This window comes from Mytilus edulis, chromosome 12, assembly GCF_963676685.1.
Source record: "Mytilus edulis chromosome 12, xbMytEdul2.2, whole genome shotgun sequence".
Taxonomy (NCBI): Eukaryota; Metazoa; Mollusca; class Bivalvia; order Mytilida; family Mytilidae; genus Mytilus; species Mytilus edulis.
In genome coordinates this window covers 66,758,586-66,785,855 of record NC_092355.1, presented here as the reverse complement: position 1 = coordinate 66,785,855, position 27,270 = coordinate 66,758,586, and the positions used below count along the sequence as shown (strand labels likewise).

Sequence of the window (27,270 nt, the reverse complement as noted above, 5' to 3'; positions counted from 1 at the left end):
CCCCCCCCCCCCCAAAAAAAAAAAATATCAAGAATCTATCTGCACCATTTCAATTATTAACACCTTAAGTCAACAGTATAACGGTACGAAGGTCTAGTCATTAATTTCTCTTTTTCCAAAATTACATTTGCACCCGCTGTGTGACCTGGAACCACTGGCACAGAAACGGAGTATAGTTTGAGGAAGGTCATTTGATTTTTAATTAGGGTTGGAGAGCTGATGGTCATGTAGCATTGTAGGGAAGGTACAACGAGCACCTGCTATTAAAGATATTTTTCACCGGCAAAGTTAGATGAGCAGATTATTTTAAATTGATTTTTCACCCTGTCTTTCATAAGATCATTCATTTCCACTGCCGATCAGGCCAGTTAAATTATTATTTGCATCCCCCTTTTTTTACGGCAACAAGTTAAATTTATGTGTCCGTCGATACAAATACTGCTATGGAAATCCATGGTCTGCCATTGTCCTCAACAACTTTTTATGCACATCATAATCATGTGCTCGATATTTTTTTCCCAGTTTATATAACTTGTATAGACACGTGATGATTTTTTACCATGGCATGTGATTTGGTTATACAACTAAACATGGCGATACCGGGAAGTTTGTTTCTGTGCTCCTTATCGTTTCTGCTGTTTCTGGTACCACAGATGTCATGTCATCTCTGCCTCATAAGTCCAACTCAAAGAGGGTCGATGACCGGACTTAATACACCAGGTAAGATTAGCTGGAATTTACTCTAATATTTACTTTTCACATTTCAATGACAAGAAGACTCGTGAAGCTCCTGAGTGAAGCTCTAGGCAACAGCGCCTTATTACGATTCTTTGTACCCGCATGCACTCCAAATCTTGGAGTGAAATACATGGCAAACAGTAGTATTCGTGGTCATGTGATAATGTAAATAAAAAATTATTGCCGGGATTTTCTTCCTGGTATATTTATAAATATCCATTTTTAAACATCCAGTCAAATATAAAACGTAAATTGTAATTACAGGATTTGTTTTGATAAATCACTAACTAGGCACAATGTGTATGAGTTAAGCAATTACTATAACTGATTATTACTTATTAAGTACGTATATGTCGTATATTGTGTTGCATTTGTAAGGGTCACTGATGACAGAGGTTTAAATAGAGAATAGTGAACAATATGCTATATAGTCTAAGTACAGAAAAACGGGACTAATAAAATAAAGAATTAATAATAACAAGGTGTTGATATTTAAAGATGTTAAAGAATAATGAGCAAAAAAATAGTATGAAGAAATAGAAAAAAATATCTTCATATTAAGGGAGCTACCATTTGATTTTTATAGAAGGGATGAAATTTGAAAAAAATAGGCAGGACAGGAGTTTTGAGTAAAAAAAAAAGGCAGGATGACAATTTGTGTAAAAAAAAGTCAGGATAAACTAGTAAAAAGAAAGGTAGGAACGAATAGAGTACAAAATAAAAAGGCAGGACAGACATGACAAAGATTACAACTAAAAAAAAAGCAGGACAAAATTTTTCATCCTAGCCCCCCCCCTAAAAATCAAATGGTAGCTCCCTAAATGAAGGACCCCAACCAACCACTTATTTGATATGCTTGTATGAATCATATAAATTCACATGATTTTGTGTGTATGTGTGGTTCAATTATTTAAACAGGAAAGTAGTCTTGAGTGGGATTAGAAAAGAAAATTGAAAATGTCTTCATTGCAGCTATGAGATCGTTAGCAACGAAAATAACATTACATTTTGTTTAAGAGTTGCCCTGGACTCTAGGATGACTGGAGTATAGAAATATGGTAGCCTGGACTTCCACAGACCAAAAGTAAACACAATGCTAAATAATGTGTCCCTTTTGTATGAGCTTTATATCTTTTAGCTTTCTATCTTTTATATATAGCGTAGCCCCATCCGGTCTGAACGGGGGACGATAATTAAATGCACTGTGTAAATGTGTAAGAGATTGTCACTACAAGCACGTTCAAGAGCTTTTTTAGAGCTTAATTCTAAACTATAGTATTGAGTCATAGTGTAACAGTTGGACACGAGAACAAACTGCAACCAATAATTATCAAGGGTTAAACGACTTACAGAAAGTCTGAAGCAAACGAGTACATAAATAAGACCGTTGGTTTTCTCGTTGGAATTGTTTTACATTTGTCATTTCGGGGCCTTTTATAGCTGACTATGCGGTATGGTCTTGGTTCATTGCTGAATGCAGTACGGTGACCTATAGTTGTTAATTTCTGTGTCATTTGGTCTCTTGTGGAGAGTTGTCTCATTGGAATCATACCACATCTTCTTTTTTTATATTTCAGTGATAAAGGTCGTATGCAAGCGAAGCATCATCTGTGTCCCATGAACACATTCTCCATTTATTTAGGTTTATTTATGAGTTTTCGGAAAAAAAATAATTCGCCCGACCCCATATATACCATATCCTTGTATTTTCAACTTAAAAATCATGCATTGAATAATAAATCTGTTTTAATCTAATAAATTATGAGTCATAATAGTGCCACTAGTGCGATATAACTTAGTAAATATCTTGAATATTGATAACTTGTATTTCTGAACATTATTTGAGAGAAATTTCAGACTACAGTTGTATTATGTTGAGTTTATGTTTGTTACTGGACATGTATTATGTTGAGTTTATGTTTGTTACTGGAGATCATTATCTTATTTAAAAATCCCACATTGTCTCCTCAAGGATTCGTACTCTTGTGTCACTAGTCAGTCTATAGTCTAACCGACTAAACTTAAGAAGTTGTTTCCTAACAAACAATCTTAATGATGGCTTAATATCTACCACCCAATAAAAACAAAAATATAGTAACATGTATAAAGGCCGAGTATTTTGGACTTTTGTTAATAAGATCTGTGAGTATTTACACGTCCAAATAACCGTGTTTCTAAAATACTTTTACAGCATCAAAAGATTGCATTTTGTTGAAACCTCCTTGTGGCGGACGCCCATCAGAACCAAAGAATGCTGCAATTTTAAGGTAAATCGTAAACAGTTATAATAGTAATCAGGGGCGGATCCAGCCATTTAAAAAAAAGGGGGGGGGGGTTCCAACCACTGGCATGTCCCCATTCCAATGCATTGATCGTCCAAAAAAGGGGGTTCCAACCCCCGGAACCCCACCCCACCCCCCCCCAACCCCTGGATCCGCCACTGGTAATGTTATATATTCTATGATAAAGTAATTAAACACCTTCATTTTCCTTTTGTGTGGCAAGAGATGTATCAGGACAAGAACATGTTAATGTGGTATGACTATGAACCCTTCTTATGTTGTACTGTTATACCACTGTCCCAGGTTAGAGTGAGGGTTTGGATCCCGCTAACATGTTTAACCCTGTCCCATTATTTATGTATGTGCCTGTCCCAAGTCAGGAGCCTGTAATTCAGTGGTTGTCGTTTGTTTATGTGTTCCATATTTGTTTTTCGTTCATTTTTTTTTTACATAAATAAGGCCGTTAGTTTTCTCGTTTGAATTGTTTTACATTGTCTTATCGGAGGTGACTATGCGGTATGGGCTTTACTCATTGTTGAAGGCCGTACGGTGACCTATAGTTGTTAATGTCTGTGTCATTTTGGTCTTGAGTGGATAGTTGTCTCATTGGCAACCATACCACATCTTCTTTTTTTTTTATATTGTACGTAAAACGACATTCTGGACCGCGTTTTAATTGTGCTTTTTCAGAGGTGCATGTCACCCTTTCTGGCCGAACATATTAGTTTAATTTCGAGACGACTAGTCTTCACTCACAGTCCTACACCATAGCTAATGTCATGTGTTTTGTAAAGAATCATCAAGTGCCAGTTTCAAAATTGGTTTGGCCCGTTGGGGCTCGAACACATGATTTTATTCAATCGAGGGGACTACGCTAGCTACTGCAGTACTATCTGGGCTTTTCAATTTCACAAGGCGACAACATATTTCAGGTAAATGATTAATCAAAACCTTATTAATCGGTTTTGGAAAACGAACTAGTGGTCAACTTGTCCAGTTGATTTTCAATTAGTTGTACTGATCTTTCGAATGGTATTTTTCAATAAGAACCTCAACGGAGCCTGTTAGTTGACGAAAATTATTTATCATGTTATTATTTGCTTTTCGTTGCATACGTTTTCTAACATTGCAGGGCAGGACAGAATACCACCGTTACTTTCCAGAAGAATCTCAATCACTGGATACAGAAATCTCCTGTAAGTAGAACCAAGTCTGGACCAAGTCGGGAATATGATACTATAGTAGTTATTTTCTATTAATTTTTTTGATATTGCCCTATGATAAGGGAATTTCTGTTTCGAATTTTCCTTGTTTTTTTGTATTTTTTGTATTTTACTTTTTTAATCCAAAATTATTGTTAACTTTGCTTAGATCCTCAGCTTAGATCGTCCCATCAGACGAACGCATTTAAAACCGCCAAACGAAAATTCAAATAAACATTCATTTAAAGTTTTTCATGTTTCCAAATTTCTATAATTCTATGTTGTATTTGTCATTTGTGAACTTAAGTTTCGAAAAATAAAACATTGTTACCCCACAACGAGATTATATACACTATTTAAAAAAAACTTGTATGTTTTCTAAAGCACTGCAATTGTACATAAGAATAAGTACCCACCAAAAATACTTCAGTAGAACAGACCACATCAAGTGACACTAAATGACAACAAACTCCTCCGAAAAAGGAGTAGCACTAACAACAACAACAACAACAACAACACTTGACTAGAAACGTTAACATATGGTAACCTCAACGCAAAAGTAGTTACTATAATAACTTTAATCAAACTTACTTTTCTTACAAATGGTCGATCACTAAATAATCTTTCTCACGATGTCATATAAGACGACTTTCCCACAATGCACCCATCATAATTGATGCACGTTGCAAAATCGTAGCGCCAATAATCCAACAGTGTATCTAAGTGATACAGGTCCATTTGGTTAACCTCTGACGTGTATTCAATATTTCTCTATGATTGAATCATACTTATCATAATTATGCTGATTTCAAAATTTGCATTTCAGGGAGAGTTTAGGGTAAATATTGGGGTAGAAGGTACAGAGAAGTTTCAATCACTGGCAGTAGTGAAGGACAACAACGAACCCAATCTCCATCTCTATACCGTTCCAATAACTGTCCCTTCTGACAGGTATTAAATATCTTCATCTTTATACAATTCTTTTAATTGTTCCCCTGTCAGATTACATCCTCATCCCATAAAACAAGTGCCAGGCTTATATATTTTACACCAGACGCGCGATTCTTCTACATAGGACTTAGTTTAATCATGTTTTAAGAGCCATGGTGTAGTGGTTAGTGCGGCATCGGACTACTAACACAAAGGTTCCTGGTTCGATTCCCGTTCCGGGATGAAAATTTCAGGGACTGAATTTTCGGCTCTCCCTTGACACCATTTGCGAGTATGGTCTTGAGGAAACGATGATAGTCCGTCTGAAGGGGACGATAAATAGCTGACCCGTGTTAAGAGAGAGCCAGATCTCTTGCGCATTAAAGACACCCTTGTAGATTTCGACGAAGAGCGGGCTAATGCAGCTACAAGGCAGCACTCGCAGCCGCAAAATGGAAACTTTTACGTAATGATATAAGTTGCATAACTTGTTTCCCAATGCACTATAAATAAATATATTTACACTGATAATGTTTATTGAATAAATACACATTTATAACCCAATGGGATGGAAGGCATACTTAGAAGTGACGCTTGCACGCTCAGTGATAATGTAACATAAAATATTGTCCTCCATGAAATATTATCTGTTGGACATAATTTCATTTAAAATATTGTCCACTGACAGTATTTCAGAATGAAATATTTTCCACTGACAGTATTTCAGAATGAAATATTGTCCACTGACAGTATTTCAGAATGAAATATTGTCCACTGACAGTATTTCAAAATGAAATATTGTTTTATTATGAAATATTGTCCCTGTCCGTGAAATTTTGTCACCTCCCTCTGGACAATATTTCGCTATGAAATTGTGTTCATGACAATACTTCGCTATGAAATACTGATCAATACTGGCTTTGAAAATCTTTTTTAATCGATTTTTTACACAACAGTACACAAGCATGCATCAAGCACATTTTAAGATTTATAACTAAAATGGTTTTGTATAGTAAGGAATTTATATTATTACTAATAGTGGGCTTCCAATTTGCATAGATACTTTACAAATGGTTTATTATAGAATAAATAATTGTCAATAGATATAGGAAGATGTGGTATGAGTGCCAATGAGACAACTCTCCATTGTATGTTTCATTGTATTACATTATATTGTACACATATAAGTAATGTACTGACAATCACTTATTTTGTAAATATATACACAAAAATTCCTATAGACCTTCTCTAATATGAATATAAGTTCATAACCTCCCCTTCACGAGACAAAGTTTCGTAGTATTCATCTGTGAAATATTGTCTCAATTCACACGAAATATAACCTGCCTTTAACTAGACAAAGTTCCACAGTATTTTTCTGTGAAATATTGTCTATATACAGACCAAATTTCACTATGAAAATTTGACATTTGTCCATAGACGAGGACCAGTGGCGGATCCAGAACTTTTCCTAAGGGGGGGCGCTGACTGACCTAAGAGGGGGGCTCCAGTCCTGCTTCAATGATTCCCTATATAATCACCCAAATTTTTCCCACGAAAGGGGGGCCCGGGCCCCTCACCCCCCTGGATCCGCATCTCAGGCCCCCCTGGATCTGCCTATGAGGACAATATTTCAACAAATTTTTTTTTCCCACGAAAGGAGGGACACGGGCCCCTCAGCCACCCCCCCCCCCCCCCCCCCGGATCCGCCTATGCAGGACAATATTTCATGAAATATAGTTATGAAATATTGTCTTACGGTACAATATTTCATAGGACAATATTTTGCTTTACAATGACACGTAAGACTATCATCTCTGCATATCAATACCTGGGTCGTATTTGTATTTGATTTCATTTTAAACAACGATATACCAAAGAATTGCCGACTCATCTTTATGAACTATGGACCTCGATGGACGTAATTTTGAAAATATGGTTTACATCGACCAAATGTCGTTCCTTAGATAGACACTGATTGTTTTGTAACAACCCTGATTGTTTTTTAACAACCCTGATTATTTATGTGGGATGTATGAATACGAAATTATCGAGGAGCAAAAATTACATCTGTGTATGGTATGCCAGGTAAACTGGACACACACATCCCTGGAAAGCATTGAAGTGGTCATGTACACTAAATATATAAATTAAAAAATACAAAGCCATGGTCTATTGCAGGCATTATTATTTGTTCAAAGATACATGTACAAATATACTTGGATACGAAATATAAATACCACAAAAAGTGAGGTTTTAGCGCAATTATTATAAAAAGCTGGTTTAACCGACTACTTTCTTTCGGATAAGACTATTACATTAAACAGATAATTTGTTTTACCTTTTTTTATTTTTTGAAATAATTTTCGTAGGACTATATGCTGAAACTTATAGTAACTAATACTCAGGTGACCGGCCAATGATTTTAACTTGAAGTTTAGTTTTTCATGCGAGCACACAGCAATTGATAATTGTCTCTCTCCTTTTTTACAGACTAAAACAGACGCTTGTACTTCAGGTATGTAAGATTCAATTATCAAAAGTACGAGACATATAAACAAACTTATAATATGTCTCTGCTAGTATTATTCAAGAACAAAAGGAGAATAATGAGGGCCCTCATGGGGTTTTTGATTATGTGATTACTTGGCCGTTTTTTTAATGATTATTTGATTATTAAGCCAAATGTTTCATGATTATTTGATTACCTAGGACTGTATTTTTAGTTTATGATTATTTGACTACTAAAGATAAGCAAATATTTAATGATTATGTGATTATATTGGCAAAAAAATGGTGATTATGTGATTACTAGGACCCCCTATGAGGGGCCTCAATAATATATTGTTAACTTTGCGATTTGTTTGGTCTCTGATGGAAATATAACAGGGTTGCGTTCAATATAATAGTTGCGGCTACGTAGTGCTACATGTACCTAGATTTATGACTGAGTAGCTAGCCTAGCTGCTATTAATATCTATGTAGCAGCTAGGCTAGCTACACGAAAACGGTTTAATATATAGTCATAAATCTACGTAGCCCTTTGTGTAAGATTTAAACATTTTCCACTGTAATATTATCGGTATGGTCACGTGGAAATTACACCATTTTGTGCATACTGATGTGATGTCAGCACTTTGTTTAAATATTCAATAGCATTGAGTTAGGCTTTTAAAGTCAATTCAGGATTTCGGAAATTTATCACAAGAAAGTTGTTTTGGACCCAATTGTAATGCATACACAAAGATGACACAAAATAGTCATGAAAGATCCCCCTCCTTCTGTGATTGTTTCCAATTCGACAGATTATTATAAAACCTGAGCAAAATGAAATACAACATTTGATTTTATTTCTATAATCAATAAGTTAAAGTTTTATTTTCGTTCTTTTGCAGGTCGTGTATGTCACAAATAACCCGCAAGCACCACCTATGTTTTACCAGTGCAGAGACGTCCAGATAATAGACAACTTCTAAATTGGAAATGAAATTCCAGATGAAAGATACGTGCATAATGTATATAAAGAAACCTGTAGATAAATTACATTCCTTTAAAAATATTTATTTTGTGACATGTTAAGAATATAACTTTTTCTAATTATTAGCTTGTGTCTTGCCGTTCACAAATATATGTCTCAATATTGGTCACAATGTTATTTCTTCACATGTCACTAATCTTCACATGTCACTAATCTTCACATGTCACTGATCTTCACATGTCACTAATCTTTACATGTCATTCCATCACATATCACCCTCTTACAATTCGTTGTTAAATGATGTTAGCATTTATTTGGATGGACTGGTTGTCTGTCCTTCTAACTTAATAACCTGTAAGTTGCAAGGTAACAACCAGCCTACATTTTGGCTACCGTTACATACATTTAAAAAAAATAGGTTCTTTTCTAAGAAACGCAAGACAATAAATCATTGTGGTCCTCTTAAAATTAGGTTACCAGTATTGAGTAACTAATTTGGTTTTACTCGGAATTGAAGTCATACATGTATATATATTCATTAGTAACCTCCTTTACTCGTTTTATTCATAAAAAAGTATTTCATGATAAATAAAACTTGTAAGTGTAATGTAATGTATATTTATGTTTATACTTATATTTTCTTACTTCTTGTTTTGCCGTTTTTCGTTTATATGTTAAATGTATAGCCTTGTTTTACTTCTCATTTTACCATCTCAGAGAGCGTGCATTAATCAAAATACTCATACAAGCGCCTCTCAACTAGTAGCAGTCTATATATGTTTTAGTGTTCACTACTTGCTTTTGAATATAATAGTTTACACACATATGTGTGTACAATTAGGAGAGAGAGGTAGTACTTTCAAATTTATAAGCTGTGTGTATATTTTGATATTTTTTGTTCTTTATCTTTTTTACGAATATATTTAATAAAATCGTTTTCACAAAAGTTTTAATTATTATCATTATTATCATTATTATTATTAATTGATTTGTTTTATTTTCATGATTTCTTCAGTTTTTGTCTTTTTCCCCCTAATACTATATGCAATGAGTCAACTATGTTTGATATGGAAACATTTGTAGCCTGGTATCCCGGCCCGATTTCTAGCTGCGTGTACTGACAAGATTAGCCAGGACCCCAGGCTAGAAATGTTTTATGATGTACATTTCAGTCTCGGATGTTTTATTTGACCTTGACCTCGTTTTCATGATTCATTGCTCAGTGTTAAGTTTTTGTGTTTTTCTTTTAAAGTAAAACTATATAAGAAATAAGTCAACTACATGTGCTGTATGGAATGATTGAAAGGTGTTTATGTCTACCTGGTAGGTATCATCTGACCTTGACCTCATTTTCCTGGTTCGTTGGCCAATGTTAAGTTTTCGTGGTTCTGTTGGTGTCTTAGTTGGATTTTTAGATACATGTACTATAAGCAATTATAAGTCAACTATATTTCATGCATTTGTTGATTTCTCGCTGCATTGAAAACCTATTGGTGGACATCGTCTGTCGTCTGCTCTTTGGTCGGGGTGTTGACACGTTCCCCATTTCCAATTCTCGACTTTATCGTAATGTATACATCTGTCTGGCATGGTTTATTTGACCATGACCTCATTTTATTGTTCTTTCATCAATGTTAAGTTTCCTTGGTTATGCCTGTTTCTAAGAAACTATAAGCAATAGGTCAACTATATTTGGTGTATTTAAAGATTGTATTTAAAACTTGCGAAGTGGTTGATAAATTGTATCACTAGGTTTTTTTTTAATTATTATTTAAATTAAAACATACCGACCGTGCAAGTCAGATCCCCGTGAGTAGTCATTGTAACTAAAAACAACCATTATCGTCGAATTAAAAACTGATCCTTCAGTTCTTAATGAAAAGTTGTAAAAAGCTGGGTTTTTTAATAGTCATTGTCTTCGGATAGATAAGTACGTGAAACGCGACATTGGAACTGTGTTATTCCATATTTTTTAATTTATTTGTCTATAATTATTCTTTTTATTGTCTGCAATATAAAAGCAATTTCATTTAAGACCTTTTTTTAGTATAGACGTCATACGATATTGTTTAAACCTTATCTTTAATGAATATTTAATGTTGCTGTGTGATAACATGAGCTATCTTATTCTGATAATTAAATATATTTAGAGCAGAGCAAAACTATATCAACTATATAAAACCAACATTATGTACAGGTATACTTATTTGATTTATTATGCTTTTCCTATTAAACAAAGGGTTACATATAACATTATAAGTGTACCATCTGATAAGTGAAGCCATATATATATAAAATCTGACCAGATCTGTTTTGGCTGAAATGTTACAGTCCTAGATAAGATTTACAGTATTTCATAGCCATGATAGGTATTTTCTTTTCAAAGTAGAATGCATTTTCTTAGAATATAGATGACATTCATGTTTTCTGAATGTTTTAAAGGGTCAAATTAGCTGTCAAATTAAAGTCCATCAATTTGACTCAAATTCTCATATTAGATTTATAACAATGTAAAACATTTATCCAAATTATAAGAATAAACAATTTGCAGGGAATTGGCTCGATGATATACAGCTTCGTTTCGAGTGTACCATTCCACGTACTAAACATAAAGCTCAACTTAAAGAACTCGTCAGTTTATGTTTCTTTAATAAAAATGGCACTAGACGTTTTAAATATCTAGTTTTGGGCAGAAATTAAGCTTACTTTGTGAAAATCATACAGAGGCAAGCAAACAATATACCGAAGAGGATATCACTGCCATGCTGGACTTTTTAATTGACAACATATTTGTTGAATTTGGAGGTTTTGTCTTCCAACAGACTATTTGAATCCCAATGGGTACCAATTGCACTTCTCTACTTGCAGATTTTTTTTTTAGTCTTATGAAGCAGAATTTATCCAAGGGCTTGTACATAAAGGAGAAAAGAAATTAGCCCAATCTTTTAATTTCACCTTTCGGTATATTGATGATGTACTGTCTCTTAATAATAATAATATATTCACTGATCACTTACATTTAATATATCCAAGTGGACTTGAAATTTAAGATACTAGCGACACAGATAGATCTGCTTCACATTTAGACCCTTTTCTCCAAATGACAAGGTAGGTTAAATACCAAAATTTATGACAAACGCGCTAATTTTAATTTTCCTATAGTCAACTTTCCTCCATTTCTGTGTAGCAACATCCCAGCGCACCAGCATATGGAGTATATGTGTCTCAATTGATATGTTACTCTAGAGCTAGCTCAAAGTACGTCGATTTTGTTTAACGAGGAATACTGCTTTCTCAAAAGTTGTTAAGACAGGGCTATGAATCAATCAAATTAAGGTAATTATCACTCAAGAAAGTTTACGGTCGCGATCATGAGCTGATTGGCCAGTATTACAAAAGTGTGTCAGAAATCATATATGATGTTCTTTCTCAGTCATAATTACCTTCCATTATTACCGAACTGAACAAAGAAATAACACGACGGGTGCCGTATACGGTGCAGGAAATGCTTTCCCTTCCGGCGGACCTGATTTCACTCCCGGTTTTTAGTGGAGTTCTTGTTGTTTCTTATTTATCATTTGTAACTGTGGATATAAAAGAGGGACGAAAGATACCAGAGGGACAGTCAAACTCATAAATCGAAAATAAACTGACAACGCCATGGCTAAAGATGAAAAGACAAACAGACAAACAATAGTACACATGACACAACATAGAAAACTAAAGAATAAGCAACACGAACCCCACCAAAAACTAGGGTAATCTCAGTGTAAATGTCTTTTCGTTTTACTCCTTGGTTTTGATTGTTATCGTCTTAGTCTAGACGCCATTTAATTAACTATTGAGATGACCACGAAAACAACCGACGGCCACATAACACGATATGAATATAAACGTAAATATAAATACATATAATGTGAACCTCGTGCAAATTGTTTTTTTTTTCTATGTCTGTTTGATTTCAATTTGAAGGTTAAAAAATAAGTAAATTTTCAATTGTACCTGTATAAGAATGATTGTTTGTGGATCGAATCAGTCAATCAAATGATTAACCTGTTTTACGTAAAACCCCAATGAGCATTTTGAAAACTTGGCAAGTTTGATATTGGATCGAAATACATGAACAATCGGAACAAGGTTCAGGATCACGGGAAAACTTTGCCTCATCCGAAACTTCAAGTCAACCAAGTTCGAGACAACTAGAGTCAACCGTATTATAGACAGATCTTATTAAGACATTAAATTATTGAAATTTAATTGAGAATGCTAATGGGGAATGTGTCAAAGAGACAACAACCCGACCACAAAACAGACAACAACAGAAGGGCATCATTATAGGTCTTCAATGCAGCAAGAAACTCCCGCACCCGGAGGCGTCCTTCAGCTTGATATATATATATACTAGTTCAGTGATAATGGACGTCATACTAAACTCCAAATTAAACTAAAATTAAAATTCATAAAGACTAACAAATGCCAGATACTCTTGACTTGGGACAGGCGCAAAAATTCGGCGAGGTTTAACACGTTTTTTTAGATCTCAACCCTCCCCCTATACCTCTAGCCAATGTAGAAAAGAAAATGCATAACAAAAAACACTACGTTTTAATATAAATAGTACCTTTAATGTCCCTTTATGATATTTCATGGTAGCTAGATAGTTTAAAATTTCATTTGTAGCTCAATTTCTACATTCTTTGAATTTTTCATCATTTTCTACAATTGCATGTATCCTTCTTTTTCACTGAATCAGTGATTCCACATTCGTCGTGGATCCAGAAATTGTTCATAAGAGGGAACCCACAGGCTGCCTAATAGGGATCCCTCGTCAATAATGCTTCGGTGATTGTGTATATAATCAACCATTTTTTCCCCATAAAAGGGGGACCCGGGCCCCCTGCCCCCCTAAATCTGCCTCTGACACCCACTTTGCATTATCACTATATTGTATATGCTCACTGTATTCCCACCCGGTATATCCCATATCTCAAGCTTGTTTGATGACGTGATGACCATGAGTTCCTACATTCCAGTCAACTTCACCCTCTATATCCCACAGCCCTACCTTTTTACATCCCATATCATGAATCCCACTTTTAAACCCCTTTATCCCACATTATATTTATTTTACCGCCTATATACATGATATATATATATATATAGCACGTCCTCACTTTGTTTATACTTCTTTTAATGTCACAAATCTTTAATTATTTACTCTTAGACTAGTATCCCACAAATTAATTCACTTTGTTTTACCCCTTATATTGCATATCTACACTTTTTTACAACTATGTATACTTCCCCTCTTTAACGACTAATAGATAGACAAGTGTGCTTCGTGTGCTTTAAAGACACAAAAACATAAATTAAATATTGGTTTAGATCTCATCCATCAAGAGACCTTCAGATGGACAAATAATTTTAATCAAAACCCTCAATAGAGATATTTACCGAAAGTTATTAACATAAAAAGTCATTACTATCCGTAGACAGTTTTTTTAATTATTTTATGTGGTTTATTTTAAACTCAGATTTTGATAGGTGTTTTCCTATTTAGTTTTCGCACAATATGTGTATAACAAGCTTTCGTTTCGCTTTGTCATCAATTTTATAGCAGGAGTTATATATAGCATAAGAGGAAAATGTATATGCATTTCATCCGTCCGAAGTGGTTTAAAGCGGTATTTGACATATTACTGTGTAGATATCCCATAGATCTACATATGTGTTTCAGGGACGGTATAACATGTGTATTTAGTTGGTGAACTACTTATGGTTGCTTTATCTTGTTCAATGGCAAGGTGACAAATTTCCATTTGTAAACATTTAAATTATTTGTTTGGAGATCAGTGTATTTTACCTAAAAGCGGGAAAAACCATTAACAAGTAAACAAAGAAATATAATCTACAGAAATCACCCGTGCAATGAGTTCTCCTTGAGGTAGTTATAATTAATTTTATTAATTGCATGTTAATTTCTATGAATATATTATATTAGCATGAGAATGTTACTTTGTATACAAACAAAACTTTTATGTTTTTATTTAAATTTATGACATAGCTAAGGTGTTTTCCTATTTTATATTTCGAGGTCATGAAATTATGATAACACGTGTCGTCGTGACATTTAAACTAGTGTACTTTGATCTACTTTAGAGAGCATACTTTTTTCTTATCTTAAGTCGCAAGAATTTGTTTACAAATTTCCGACATCACTGATGCAATCCGGTTTTAGTCTCGTTTTAGTACCCAATTTTTCTGTCAAAATAACCCGTCAGAGTGACACCATTTTTTACCGTGAGGATTTGGGAATTTTCCGGTCGTAACCTTTTAATCAAGAATTGATTTGATTTTAAAATGGAAATTTCATCATCGACGGTAGTCCCGAACATGCATGAAATATTTGCCACTGGACGTTCAGCATCCAACAACCAATCGACGGGTGTATCTTCTCTCTATAGCTCTATAAATGAGCTATTAATTCACGATGAATATTTATTTCAAATGCTAACTTTTCTATGTCATCCATTTTGACAGAATCTTGATAATCATATGTTTACTACTATGCATAATCATAAGTGTATTAATCTCCATAATCATATTTATAAGTGATATTATTATGTAAAAGCAGAGACTATTTCATATTCGTACGTGGCATTGCAATAAAGCTACTAAGAATTGATTATGAAATACCTGCATTGTGGACAGAGACATATATACATACATGTATGTCTCTGATTGTGGAGATGTAGGCAATTCTTACTTTTATGGAAATATATATCGTAAAATAAACTGGTTGACATTGAAACCACACCATCGTATTTCTATAATGTTAAATGCGAAAATCACATAAACAACGTACGAGATTCAGACGTCATTGAACTAAGTGAAATGTGCGAGATTTTTTGGTATACTAGAATTCGTATTAAATTAAAGACGTTAACATATTATTAAGTAATAATTTTTACTGTAAATTATCTGTTGCTTTATACCATTTGGTTATTGCTATATGTGTAATTTTGAAAACCATAAATTTTGTCATTCCTTTTCCTTTAATGTCTTTAAATTTTGTCAAGATTCCACAAACTCCGTCCAACATCGTCACATGTTTTCCCAGTTAACATGAATCGGTTTCACTTATATCTATGCTACTCCTTCATATTTTCTACTTGTTGCATATGTTGCTACAATTATCTCTGGTCAGATTTGCCTTTTCTTTCCGATCCACAAAATAGATTCTTCTGTAATCGCATATTCCTCTGTCTGTACCCATGGTTTCTTCTATTTCACACAAATGCGTACCATTTCTCTCATTCACATGCGTTTTTGATTTGTTTTCACAATTTGTCGTAAAATTAACTGATCTATATTGTGACGGTGTCGTCCCTGCCATTGCAAAGAAAAGCATAGAAAATACTTTATTCATAATTAATGGGCCCACGGGGGCAATATGCGATTATAACAATATACAATTTAACCAATACAATCGAACAATACTGGGGAAAAGAATAAAAAGATTGATACATCTAGCATACGTTCGGAAAGTTTTAGTAATTTTGATAATCATGCACTACTAGTCATCTAGTTGATGCATGGCATGCACCCATTCGAATTATTGACAAATCTACTAAGATATCAATCGTAAAAAGACAATCAATTATATGGCAAAAAACCACACCAAGAAACGTGAAACAATTGTCCACAGAACAGATAAAACAAGAATGTGTACCCAGTACACGGATGCTCCACTCGCACTTTGAACTCTAATTTAACATTACAATTAGAATGGTCATATCATAAGGAACATGACATTGTATACTAAGTTTCAAGTTGATTCGACTTCAAATTCATCAAAAACTACCTCGACCAAAAACTTTAACCTGGAGCAGTACAGACGAACGAACGAACGGACACACAGACCAGAAAACATAATGCCCCTCTACTAAAGTAAATGGGGCATAAAAAGATTGGGGATCACCTAAGGTTCTCAACCAAGGTGAGCAGTTGTTGTTGGAATAATAGCAGCCGTCATATTTCTTTACAGAATATCAATTGGTTAGTCTACTACATGTATCTCAAGTGGAAATCAGTTTGAGTTGTCACGCTTTGTCAATGATTTTCCAAATGATAAATACACAGCTACTTTTGCATAGGTACTATTTCTGACATTTCTGTACAAAAAATCTGTAGTACTGAAAATGTACTTAATATTCAGTACTATTTTGTTACTTTAAAATTATTGTAATATTTAGGTACCTGTATTTTACAGTACTTAATTTGTACTTGAAATTTAGGTACTACAGAATTTTGGTTACTACCGTTAAATTTTCAGCATTTTGAAAGTTTTTCTATTTCAAATCTCTTAAAATTATGATTTTCAAACATGGAATATTGTATTATTTCTGTACCAAAATATTTAGTACAAATTAAGTACTGTAAAACACAAGTACCTAAATATTACAATAATTTTAAAGTAAAGAGATAGTACTCAAAATTAAAAGTAAATTTCCAGTACTACATATTTGTAGTACAGAAATAGTACCTATGCAAACGTAGCTGTGTATGAGGACCGAAGTATAAAGCTCGTGTGCAAATACCAATGTCTGACTTTTTCATTTTTGAAGATCAATTGAATTTTGTTTGTCCAGTGTAAAACCACACAGGTTAAGGTCAAGACTAAATTAAATATTGAAACAATAAAAACTGTTGTTATTTAGTCTCTGAGTGAAAGTTGTCTCATTGGCAATCATTCCACATCTTCGACCTGTAAAATAATTAGATTCTGAAAGATAATCGTAAGTAATTCAATGTTGGCAAAGGAAGCCGGTGTGTCGACAGAGAACGACCGACCCTATTTTTGTTATAAATATGATAAACAGAAATATTACCTATAAAAAAACTTAATATTGTAAAAAATCCCGTTTTCTTCGGTAACTGTGCAGAACCTATTCTTGGTTTTGATTAATTTGTTCTCTTTCGAAATTTGCATAAACTATTTTCAAATGGACGCTAAGCTGCATGAAGTATTTGCCATTGGACGTTATTTCAACAAAATATACATCTATAAGTTCATTTAACTTTGACCCCTCTTGACAGGTTTAAAAAAAAATCCGAACGAACAACGAATCATTTGTTTTGCAATTTGGTTGTCACAAAAATCATTTTGTACATGACTTGCATTGACGTTTTATGGGACGCAAAGGTAGATTATAATAGGACATAATTTATATACTAGTATGTAATTATTTTATTCTAAATTGTACATCGTAACATTCTGTACATTTGAGTATTGGACGTTACAAGTAAGTTTTTTTTATATTTTTTTTTAGAAAACTCTGATGTAAAAGTTATTTGAAAATGATACAATTATCCACCAAAAATGTAAACAAAATATATATATATATAACTCGTCTAAACATCAACCCAACAATGTTAGATCTGTAAATTTGCTTTCGCAAATTTTTGGTTCTTCCCTCGCCGGGATTCGAACCCATGCTACTGTGATATCGTGACACCAAATCGCCTGCACTGCAGCCGTCCCGCTAGACCACACGACCACCTGGGCTCTCAAAAAAAAGAGTTTTCGGTGGGCATGTGTTACCTTTCCACGTCAGTTTTAATCTAGCGGCGTACTACAGTACATGATATATAAGGCATGAAGATGTTATTGTTATATATGTCACTCATGGCATTACGGGGACAACTGTCGAGTCTAGCAAGGAAACAAGTCATGTTTATAAAAACTAATGACATACACCATAAAGTATGTGGACATGCATAGTCAGCGTTTGTGGCAGGCGCGGATCCAGAGGGGGGGGGGGGGGGGGTCCGGGGGTTGGAACCCCCCTTTTTTTTGGACGATCAATGCATTTGAATGGGGGCATGTAGTTGGAACCCCCCTTTGTCCTGGGTTAGGAACCCCCCCCCCCTTTAAAATGGCTGGATCCGCCCCTGTGTGGTTATTATTTTTGATTATTATTGACTGGTTGTTGCTGAGCATGAGGTGGCTAACATTTTTAACACTTTCAAGACGAGAAATAACTAGCCGTTAATTTTCATTTCGGAGCCTATATAAGCTGACTATGCGGTATGGGCTTTGCTCATTGTTGAAGGCCGTACGCGGACCTATATTCATGATAGTTGTTGATTTGTTTATCATTTTGGTCTCTTGTGAAGAGTTGTCTCATAAGCAATCATACCACATCTTCTTTTTCATATATAGTACTATTTAAAAACACGCGTCCCTTTGCAGTCAACTTATAGTGTAAAAGTAATTATGGCTGAGAAAAGTTTAAGACAAGTTGCATCATGGACGTTTTAACGGAAACCCAACACTATAGAAACTGATATATGTCGAGAGCTTATAGAAATTGCGACCAAGTACTGTAGATCAGTTTCTTTTGATTTTAACAACCACTCGTAAGACTCAATACCAAAAACGTCTTACATTTTTATAATATAATGATCTAACCACAGCGGAGCTCACATAGTGCATGTCATACGTAAAAATTGAGAATGGAAATGGGGAATGTGTCAAAGAGACAACAACCCGACCAAATAAAAAACAACAGCAGAGGGTCACCAACAGGTCTTCAATGTAGCGAGAAATTCCCGCACCCAGAGGCGTCCTTCAGCTGGCCCCTAAACAAATATATACTAGTCCAGTGATAATGAACGCCATACTAATTTCCAAATTGTACACAAGAAACTAAAATTAAAATAATACAAGACTAACAAAGGCCAGAGGCTCCTGACTTGGGACAGGCGCAAAAATGCGGCGGGGTTAAACATGTTTGTGAGATCTCAACCCTCCCCCTATACCTCTAACCAATGTAGTAAATAACAACAGACTACTAGCAGTTAACTGACATGCCAGCTCCAGACTTCAATTAAACTGACTGAAAGATTATGCTTTCATCATATGAACATCAGGCACAATCCTTCCCGTAAGGGGTTTAGTATCATACCATCATAACATATATGAGAAGAACATAACCCGTGTCATGCCAACAACTGTTTTTAAAAAAATAATGTGTTTAGTTCCGATGCAAAGACCTTATCAGTGACTCAATATTAACGCCAAAATATGCAATCTTTAATGACTTGACAACAGTATCGTAATGTATCGTATATGTGTAGCTTATACATCTTAATAAGTGTTGCTTTACATTTTCAATAAATGTAGCTTAAATTTTCAATAGGTGAAGCTTAAATTTTTTATCAGTTTAACTTTACAATTTTAATTAGCGTAGCGTTTTTTTGCGTTTTTAAGAAACAAAGCTCCACCCCTATTTCAGTCATTCACCGTGTTCATAAAAGATAAAAAATTGTCTTATGTTTTGGGGGAATTTCATAAATCTTAGAAAGAATTTTAACCGAGTATGGACCATTTACTATAACCTTGGACCACTTTAAGGATAAAGAATGTCAACAATCTTTTGGTCAACGACCTTTAAAGCTCGAGATAAACATTATTTAAAAATTATAAATTAAATGAAAGCGAAAAGAGATGTTAAATATAAGAAGATGCCTTAAAGGTAAAAGAGATAACAGTGGGGTCAAATTTTGTGGGCGTTTCTTTGTAGAGGCTTTTTAGATGTTCCTCTTTCTGTCTGTAATGTCATCAATATATTTTGTTTTTTTAATAAAAATGGTATTAAAATGTATTATTAATATTACCGTGATTTTATTTTTCTTGACATAATTGTTAGATTTACGTTTTAAACAATTTTTTTATGTTCTTGTCAAATTTTAAAATTACGTCTTCTTCTTAACGTTGTCCCCATATCACCCCTCCCTCTACACTCTCGGTGTATGATTACATAATAGTATGTCACAACCATCATTAATATGACAATTATTGTGATGGACAAATGATTACAATGTGTAAAGTGGGATATTTTCACACTTAAACAATTGTCAAACATCTGACTAAACCCCGAGGTAAGCAGATTTAACTGTATTTTCGAATAACTATATTAATTTTCACATTTTAACCTAGTATTTTTATCTGAATTTTCAGGGTTCGAAAAAGCTAGTTTGATATCTTTGAGCGAGGACGTATATATGAGATTTTTTCTTGTTTAACTTCACACCTCTCTTTTATCTGAAAATCAGTTCATAAGAGCTAATTTGTATTTTATTTCCAGGCTTTTCTTGTTTTAATACACGTCTGTTTAATCTGAATTTCAGTTCGTAAGAGCTAGCCTAGTTTTATATCTTCCAGATTTTTGTCTTGCGCTTCTTTACTTTGTTTACACCTCCTTTAAACCTGAATTTATTTCGTAAGAGCTAGTTTAATATATCTAGATTATGTTTTTTTTTTTGCACTTGTTTACTTTATTTTCTCCTCTTTTAAATTTGTATTTAAGTTTGTACCAGCTAGAAAATTACTATCCACACGGTCAGCTGAGCTAGTGAAAGTTATGGTTTTAAAGTTCAAATTCCAAATGTTATTGCCATTTATCTGTCCGGTCAGCTACACAATTGTGCTTAAATTACTCTAATAACGTGAATATAATTGTTCTATGATAAATGACTTGAAATAAGCACAGGCACTTGTCTCAGTAAAAATTTCCTATTTACTTGTCTCAGACAAGTGCCTGTTGAAATAAGTCATATACAGTGACAATATTTGCCTGCCAAATAATAATTAAGATTTTTAATAGATCGACAAGTTCAATTTAGTTTTTGTTTAAGAAATAACATTTTAATAATTTATATTTAAGTTCATATAGGTCACACATGTGTAAATAAAACTCATCAAAGATTCCAGGCCTCTAAATGATGCACTTTCTTTTCAACGGAAGCTTTGGTAAATTTTCTTTGAGAACACAAGGATCCAGCAAAAACTTAACAAGTATCGCGAGATTTCTTCAAAATTTCAAGTCTCACATAACAAAACACAGCTACAATGTAGCAGCAACATTTTCATTTGAACTTTTGCATGCCCTTCAATTTCATCGTTTATTTTTTTCTGGATCCTGATGAATACAAGAGGTTGCATGAAGTCGGCATGTTTATCCGATGAGTCCGGCATGGTTATATTGTGATAATGTTTATCAAAAGAGCATTCGAGTCCGGAATGGTTATTTTATGATTATGTTTATCCAGAGAGCTTCCGATATCGGCGCGGTTATGTTGTTGATCATGCAAGAGAGCTTCCAAGTCGGGCATGGCTATATTGGAATTATGTTTATCCAGAGAGTTTCCGAGTCCGGCAGGTTATGTTGTTGGTTATGTTTTTTTTCAGAGAGCTTCCGAGTCCGGCATGGCTATGTTGTTGATTATGTTTATCCAGAGATCCTCCGAGTCTAGCATGGTTATGTTTTGATGAGGTTCATCAGTGCTTCAATGTCCGCGGGCATAGCTTTTTGAATGTAACTGCCATAGCTTTTATTGAATCATTCTGACTTGCTACATTGCACGATGTATAAATGTTTGGCTTCTCTCACTGCTGGATATTAAATAAGCACTGGTCTCTCATTGGATATACACACTAGTCTCTCTTTGGAGAATCTGACTGTATCACGTTCCTATCCGTCTGATACCCGAGCCTGTTCAAAAGGCAATTTAGCCGTAATTTTGCAATTTTAAAAATGCATTAGCGGTACATAATGATGATAAAATAAATAACTTAAACGAAAATAATAAAATAAATCTATATAAATTTCTTCAATCTAATATAAATAACCAAATGAAATACTACCTATCCCACCCAAGTAAAGAAACAAGAAAAATGTTAACAAAATTTAGAATAAGCGATCAGTGTCTCTTAATAGAAACTGGACGATATACCAAAATACCACGAAATGAAAGAAAATGTAAAATGTTTAATATCTTAGACGATGAATTCCATTTTTTCTTTAACTGTAAAATAAATTAAAATAAAAAAGAAATCTTTCTAAAATATTATACACAAAAATATGTAAATTTTAATACACTTAAATTTACTGATAAACTCGTGATTATACTAAATCCATCAACACCAAATGATGTAAAAGCAGTTGTTTCTTTTAATTAAAGAGTCATTAGAACTGAGGAAAGGAGAACAATAACTGTTTTTATCATATCTCTTATAATATTGTCGAGTTTTCATTATGTTTGATCATGTTTGTTTTGTCAATGTATTTGCTTAACCAAAATTGGTTTTTGTCTGTTTTGCAAATAAAGAATTATTACATAATACCTTGTGGTTTTTAAACCTCTTAGTATTTTAAAATCTGAAAATAGAAATATGATTTTTTTTGGTCATAAACATGAAACAGATTTCAAATATGTGTTGAATATCTGTTAGTTGTATTTTGCAAAGTAAATGAGGGTGGACAGAGTGCAGGAATGACGGGAAATTACTGCAACTGAAAAAGAATTATACGTTTTAAAAATAGATCACAGATTTGTTTCAATGTTTAAAAGAACACAAAAAACGGAATTAATGACCATAAAAACTCCGTAGGGACTTCACAAAAATAATATTCAGATGAATTTCTGTGAGGAGGAAAACATGTACGATGATAGTTCGTCGTTCCTCAATCAATTCGGTCCATTCCGGGTAATATTTCCATGGGCGCACACCTATACATTGTGGTATGGTAACTTCTCCCTAAATCATGAAAATTCTACCAATGGGAAGACGTTATTTAATTGTCAATGGAATAATCCACAAACCTTTAGATTCTGAACCGGCGAATTACATGGACATTTAGTTTTATATTTATGTCTGAACAAATATTCGATACGGCCCTTTATGCCATCAGGAACAAATACTGTAATGTTTATTCCACTGGAAATAATTTTCCAGAATATTTCTTTACATATTGGCAGTCTTAAAGTATCCCATAATTTACTCATGCGCAGTCTTAATTTAACATTCTTTTCTCAGTGGCAGTCTTAATTTCCCCTACTTTTCTTAGTAGCAGTATAAAATTCCAAAACTTTTCTCAGTGGCAATCTTAATTTCCCCTACTTTTCTTAGTAGCAGTATAAAATTCCAAAACTTTTCTCAGTGGCAATCTTAATTTCCCCTACTTTTCTTAGTAGCAGTATAAAATTCCAAAACTTTTCTCAGTGGCAATCTTAATTTCCCCTACTTTTCTTAGTAGCAGTATAAAATTCCAAAACTTTTCTCAGCGGCAGTCTTAATTTCACATTCTTTTCTCAGTAGCAGTCGTCAGGTCATTAAAGATTGCATATTTTGGCTTTAACATTGATTCACTGATAGGGTCTTTGCATCGGAACTAAACACATTTATTTCTAAAAAAACCAGTTGTTGGCATGACACGGGTTATGTTCTTCTCATATATTTTATGATAGTATGATACTAAACCCCTAACGGGAGGGATTGTACCTGATATTCATATGATGAAGACATAATCTTTCAATCAGTTTAATTGAGGTCTGGAGCTGGCATGTCAGTTAACTGCTAGTAGTCTGTTGTTATTTATGTATTATTGTCATTTTATTTATTTTCTTTTGTTACATCTTTTGACATCAGACTCGGACTTCTCTTGAACTGAATTTTAATGTGCGTATTGTTATTCTTTTACTTTTCTACATTGGCTAGAGGTATAGGGGGAGGGTTGAGATCTCATAAACATGTTTAACCCCGCCGCAATTTTGCGCCTGTCCCAAGTCAGGAGCCTCTGGCCTTTGTTAGTCTTGTATGATTTTAAATTTTAGTTTCTTGTGTATAATTCGGAGTTTAGTATTACGTCCATTATCACTGTACTATTATGCATATTTTAGGGGCCAGCTGAAGGACACCTACGGGTGCGGGAATTCTCGCTACATTGAAGACCCATTGGTTGCCTTCGGCTATTGTTTGCTCTATGGTCGGGTGGTTGTCGCTTTGACATATTCACCATTTCCTTTCTCAATTTTATTAATTTCACATTCTTTTCTCAGTAGCAGTCTTAATTTTCCGAATTTTCTTAGTGACAGTATTAAATTCTCATAATTTCTTAGCAGCAGTATTAACTTCCTATACATTTCTCACTGGCAATATTTATTTTCCAAACTTTTTCATTGGCAGTATGAATGTCTCATACTTTTCTCAGTGGCAGTATTAATTTCCCATAATTTCTTAGCGGTAGTATTAATTTACTATACATTTCTCAGTGGCAATATTTTTTTCCCAAACTTTTTCATTGGCAGTATGAATATTTCATACTTTTTTTAGTGGCAGTATTAATTATCCATAATTTCTTAGCGGCAGTATTAATTTCCTATACTTTTCCCAGTGCAGATTTAATTTCCTATACTTTTCTCAGTGGAAATATTTATTTCCCAAACTTTTTAAATGGCAGTATTAATTTCCTATACTTTTCTCCGGCAGTATTAATTTCCCATAATTTCTTGCGGCAGTATTAATTTCCCATAATTTCTTAGCGGCAATGATTAATTTTCTTTACTTTTCTCATTGGCAGTATTAATTTCCCATAATTTCTTAGCAGCAATGATTAATTTCCCATACTTTTCGCAGTGGCAGTATTTATTTCCCAAACTTTTCTCAGTGGCAGTATTAATTTCTCAAACTTTTCCCAGTGGCAGTATTAATTTCTCATACTTTTCTTAGTGGCAGTTTTAATTTCCCAAACTTTTCTCAGTGGCAATATTAATTTCCCAAGCAGTAATTATTTCCAAAACTTTTCTCATTGGTAGTATTTATTTCAAATAATTTCTTAATAGCGGCAGTATTTATTTCCTATACTTTTCCCAGCGGCAATATTAATTTCCTATGCTTTTCTCAGTGGCAGTAATAATTTCCCAAACTTTTCTCAGAGGCAGTATTTATTTCTCATACTATTCTCAGAGACGACCGGTGTAAAATTCGATCCCATACAATATGCTGGTCCACCAGCATGAAATATTTGTCACTGAACGTCCTTCGATTTATATTTTTTTTTTAATTTGTATATCAAAATTGTCTTCAGTAGCTATTACATTTTTTAATGTTGCTTTGCTCTGTAAATGTTATGAAGGAAATTATAGAAGGATATCATGAAGACTCTTTGAATTGATTTTTTTATAACATTTCGTCAAATTCCAGATTTTGACCCTTTCTGAAGAAACGAATACAGAGATGTCAAATTTCTATTTAGAACTTTAAATCAGTTAACTGTTCCTGCATGCATGTAAACAGTCGATCTTCTTACATGTATATATCTATATAAAAAAAAATATAAAAAGAACCGATTTATAGTTATTTTTAAACATAGACAATAAGTATTGTTTTACATTTGAGAGACATTTGACACGGGAAAATGCTATTTGTTCAGCCGAAATATTTGTCAACACGATTTCATTACATCCTTAACGTATATGAACATCGTTTTGATTTTATTAATAGATATGACATGAAATTTATTTCTACATGTAGTAGACCAAATTACGGGAAAAATCAATACAATGAGTATAAAGTTTACATAGAAAAATATTGATGTACAGTAATTCAAGAACAAAAGCTCAAATTTGAATTTCTATATAATAAACCATGATTCAGTACTTGTTGACCATGTATACCTGACGAATTCTACATGAATACGATATGTAAGCAGGTACTAAGCAAGCTCCAAATTGTGAATCATTCGGTAATCTGAGTCCATCTTTTTCAATTTTGGTTTGTGTTGTTTACTGGTACACGTAGTAATGAATTTAGGTTTTGTTTTGTGTGCTGATAATTAGGAGATAACTGTATTGTATTTTAAGCTCCGACGGCATCAATTGAGGATTTGATGGTCGCAAATTAAGTTTACTGGTGACGCGTGATGCCGTCGGAGCTTAAAATACAATATTGTTATCTCCATTCTAATAAAACTGACAGAAAACTACGTTAAAACATGTAATAAAAATCTGTCAAATGCCGTCTGCGCTTGCGCGAACGTCCCATAGCATCAATTGTCAATTGATGCCATGTAAAAAAGTAACGTTATCCAATCAAAATGACCGTTACAAACGTTGTTGCATTAGAATGGTTTTTTACCCGTCTTATTTCTTCTGTCCATGATGTTGGATTTAATTAGCTGACAAACATGATAGTGGCGGTAAACACTAACAATCAATCAATCAATCAATCAATCAATCGATTAAACAAACAATCAATCAATCATCGAAGACATTAGATAAATTCCACTTTCACGGTATTTTAATATTTTCCTTCTATGTGTTTACTTGTAATAGAACGAAAACAAACCGTAAATAAATCGTGTTATCATACGTGAATATTTTAGAAAATACCGCAATCGCCAAAACAAACCGGTTTATATTTATATGTGAAATCATACAGTTCACCTGTACTTTTGTCTATAAACAGTAAAGGTGTGTGGTAAGTAAGTTATTTTATTTCAGACTTCCCGGTAAGATGAAAAGTAAAAAATCCCCTTTTAGAATATGTTATTACAATTGTGATACTATTTTGTAACATTTATAATATAAATATGTTAATATGTAATTATTTAAGGCAGATAACATATCGTCTACCGTGCTTTAAGAGAATATTTGAGAATAAAGAATGTACTATAAAGTTTCCGGATACATGTATAATCCGTAAATAAATGTATATGCTTTCACTGCGCCTAAAATACTATTGAAAGCAGATAGCATATCGTCACACGTGCTTGGAAAGAATATTTGAGAATAA

General features: G+C 33.7%; 2 protein-coding genes across 6 annotated transcripts in view; both read left to right on the top strand.

Annotated features, from left to right (window-relative positions):
* Window positions 1–510: 510 nt before the first annotated feature.
* On the top strand, window positions 511–9,576 carry LOC139498958 (uncharacterized). Its single transcript, XM_071287552.1, has 6 exons — window positions 511–720; window positions 2,930–3,005; window positions 4,153–4,216; window positions 5,049–5,173; window positions 7,646–7,670; window positions 8,548–9,576. The coding sequence occupies exons 1-6, from the start codon at window positions 561–563 to the stop codon at window positions 8,626–8,628; spliced, it is 531 nt and encodes a 176-aa protein (XP_071143653.1). The 5' UTR covers window positions 511–560; the 3' UTR covers window positions 8,629–9,576.
* A 4,771-nt stretch (window positions 9,577–14,347) lies between these two features.
* The window catches only part of LOC139498974 (potassium channel subfamily T member 2-like), a 147,712-nt gene continuing 134,789 nt past the window's right edge, over window positions 14,348–27,270 (top strand). The window contains exons 1-2 of one of the 5 annotated variants that reach the window (XM_071287598.1): window positions 20,458–20,576; window positions 21,362–21,447. In XM_071287598.1, the coding sequence (XP_071143699.1) occupies window positions 21,417–21,447 (31 nt within the window). In that variant the 5' untranslated portion in view covers window positions 20,458–20,576; window positions 21,362–21,416. Of the gene's footprint in view, window positions 14,575–17,763; window positions 17,936–20,457; window positions 20,577–21,361; window positions 21,448–27,270 lie in introns of those variants that run through there. The other 4 variants (XM_071287602.1, XM_071287599.1, XM_071287604.1 and 1 more) reach the window with 4 other exon arrangements.

Excerpts from the sequence above, each read along its gene's own strand:
- LOC139498958 (XM_071287552.1), top strand. The coding sequence starts at position 561 with ATGGCATGTGATTTGGTTATACAACTAAACATGGCGATACCGGGAAGT. Across the intron at positions 4,217-5,048 it reads ACTGGATACAGAAATCTCCT|GGAGAGTTTAGGGTAAATAT; the intron begins GTAAGTAGAACC and ends TTTGCATTTCAG. Across the intron at positions 7,671-8,547 it reads AACAGACGCTTGTACTTCAG|GTCGTGTATGTCACAAATAA; the intron begins GTATGTAAGATT and ends GTTCTTTTGCAG.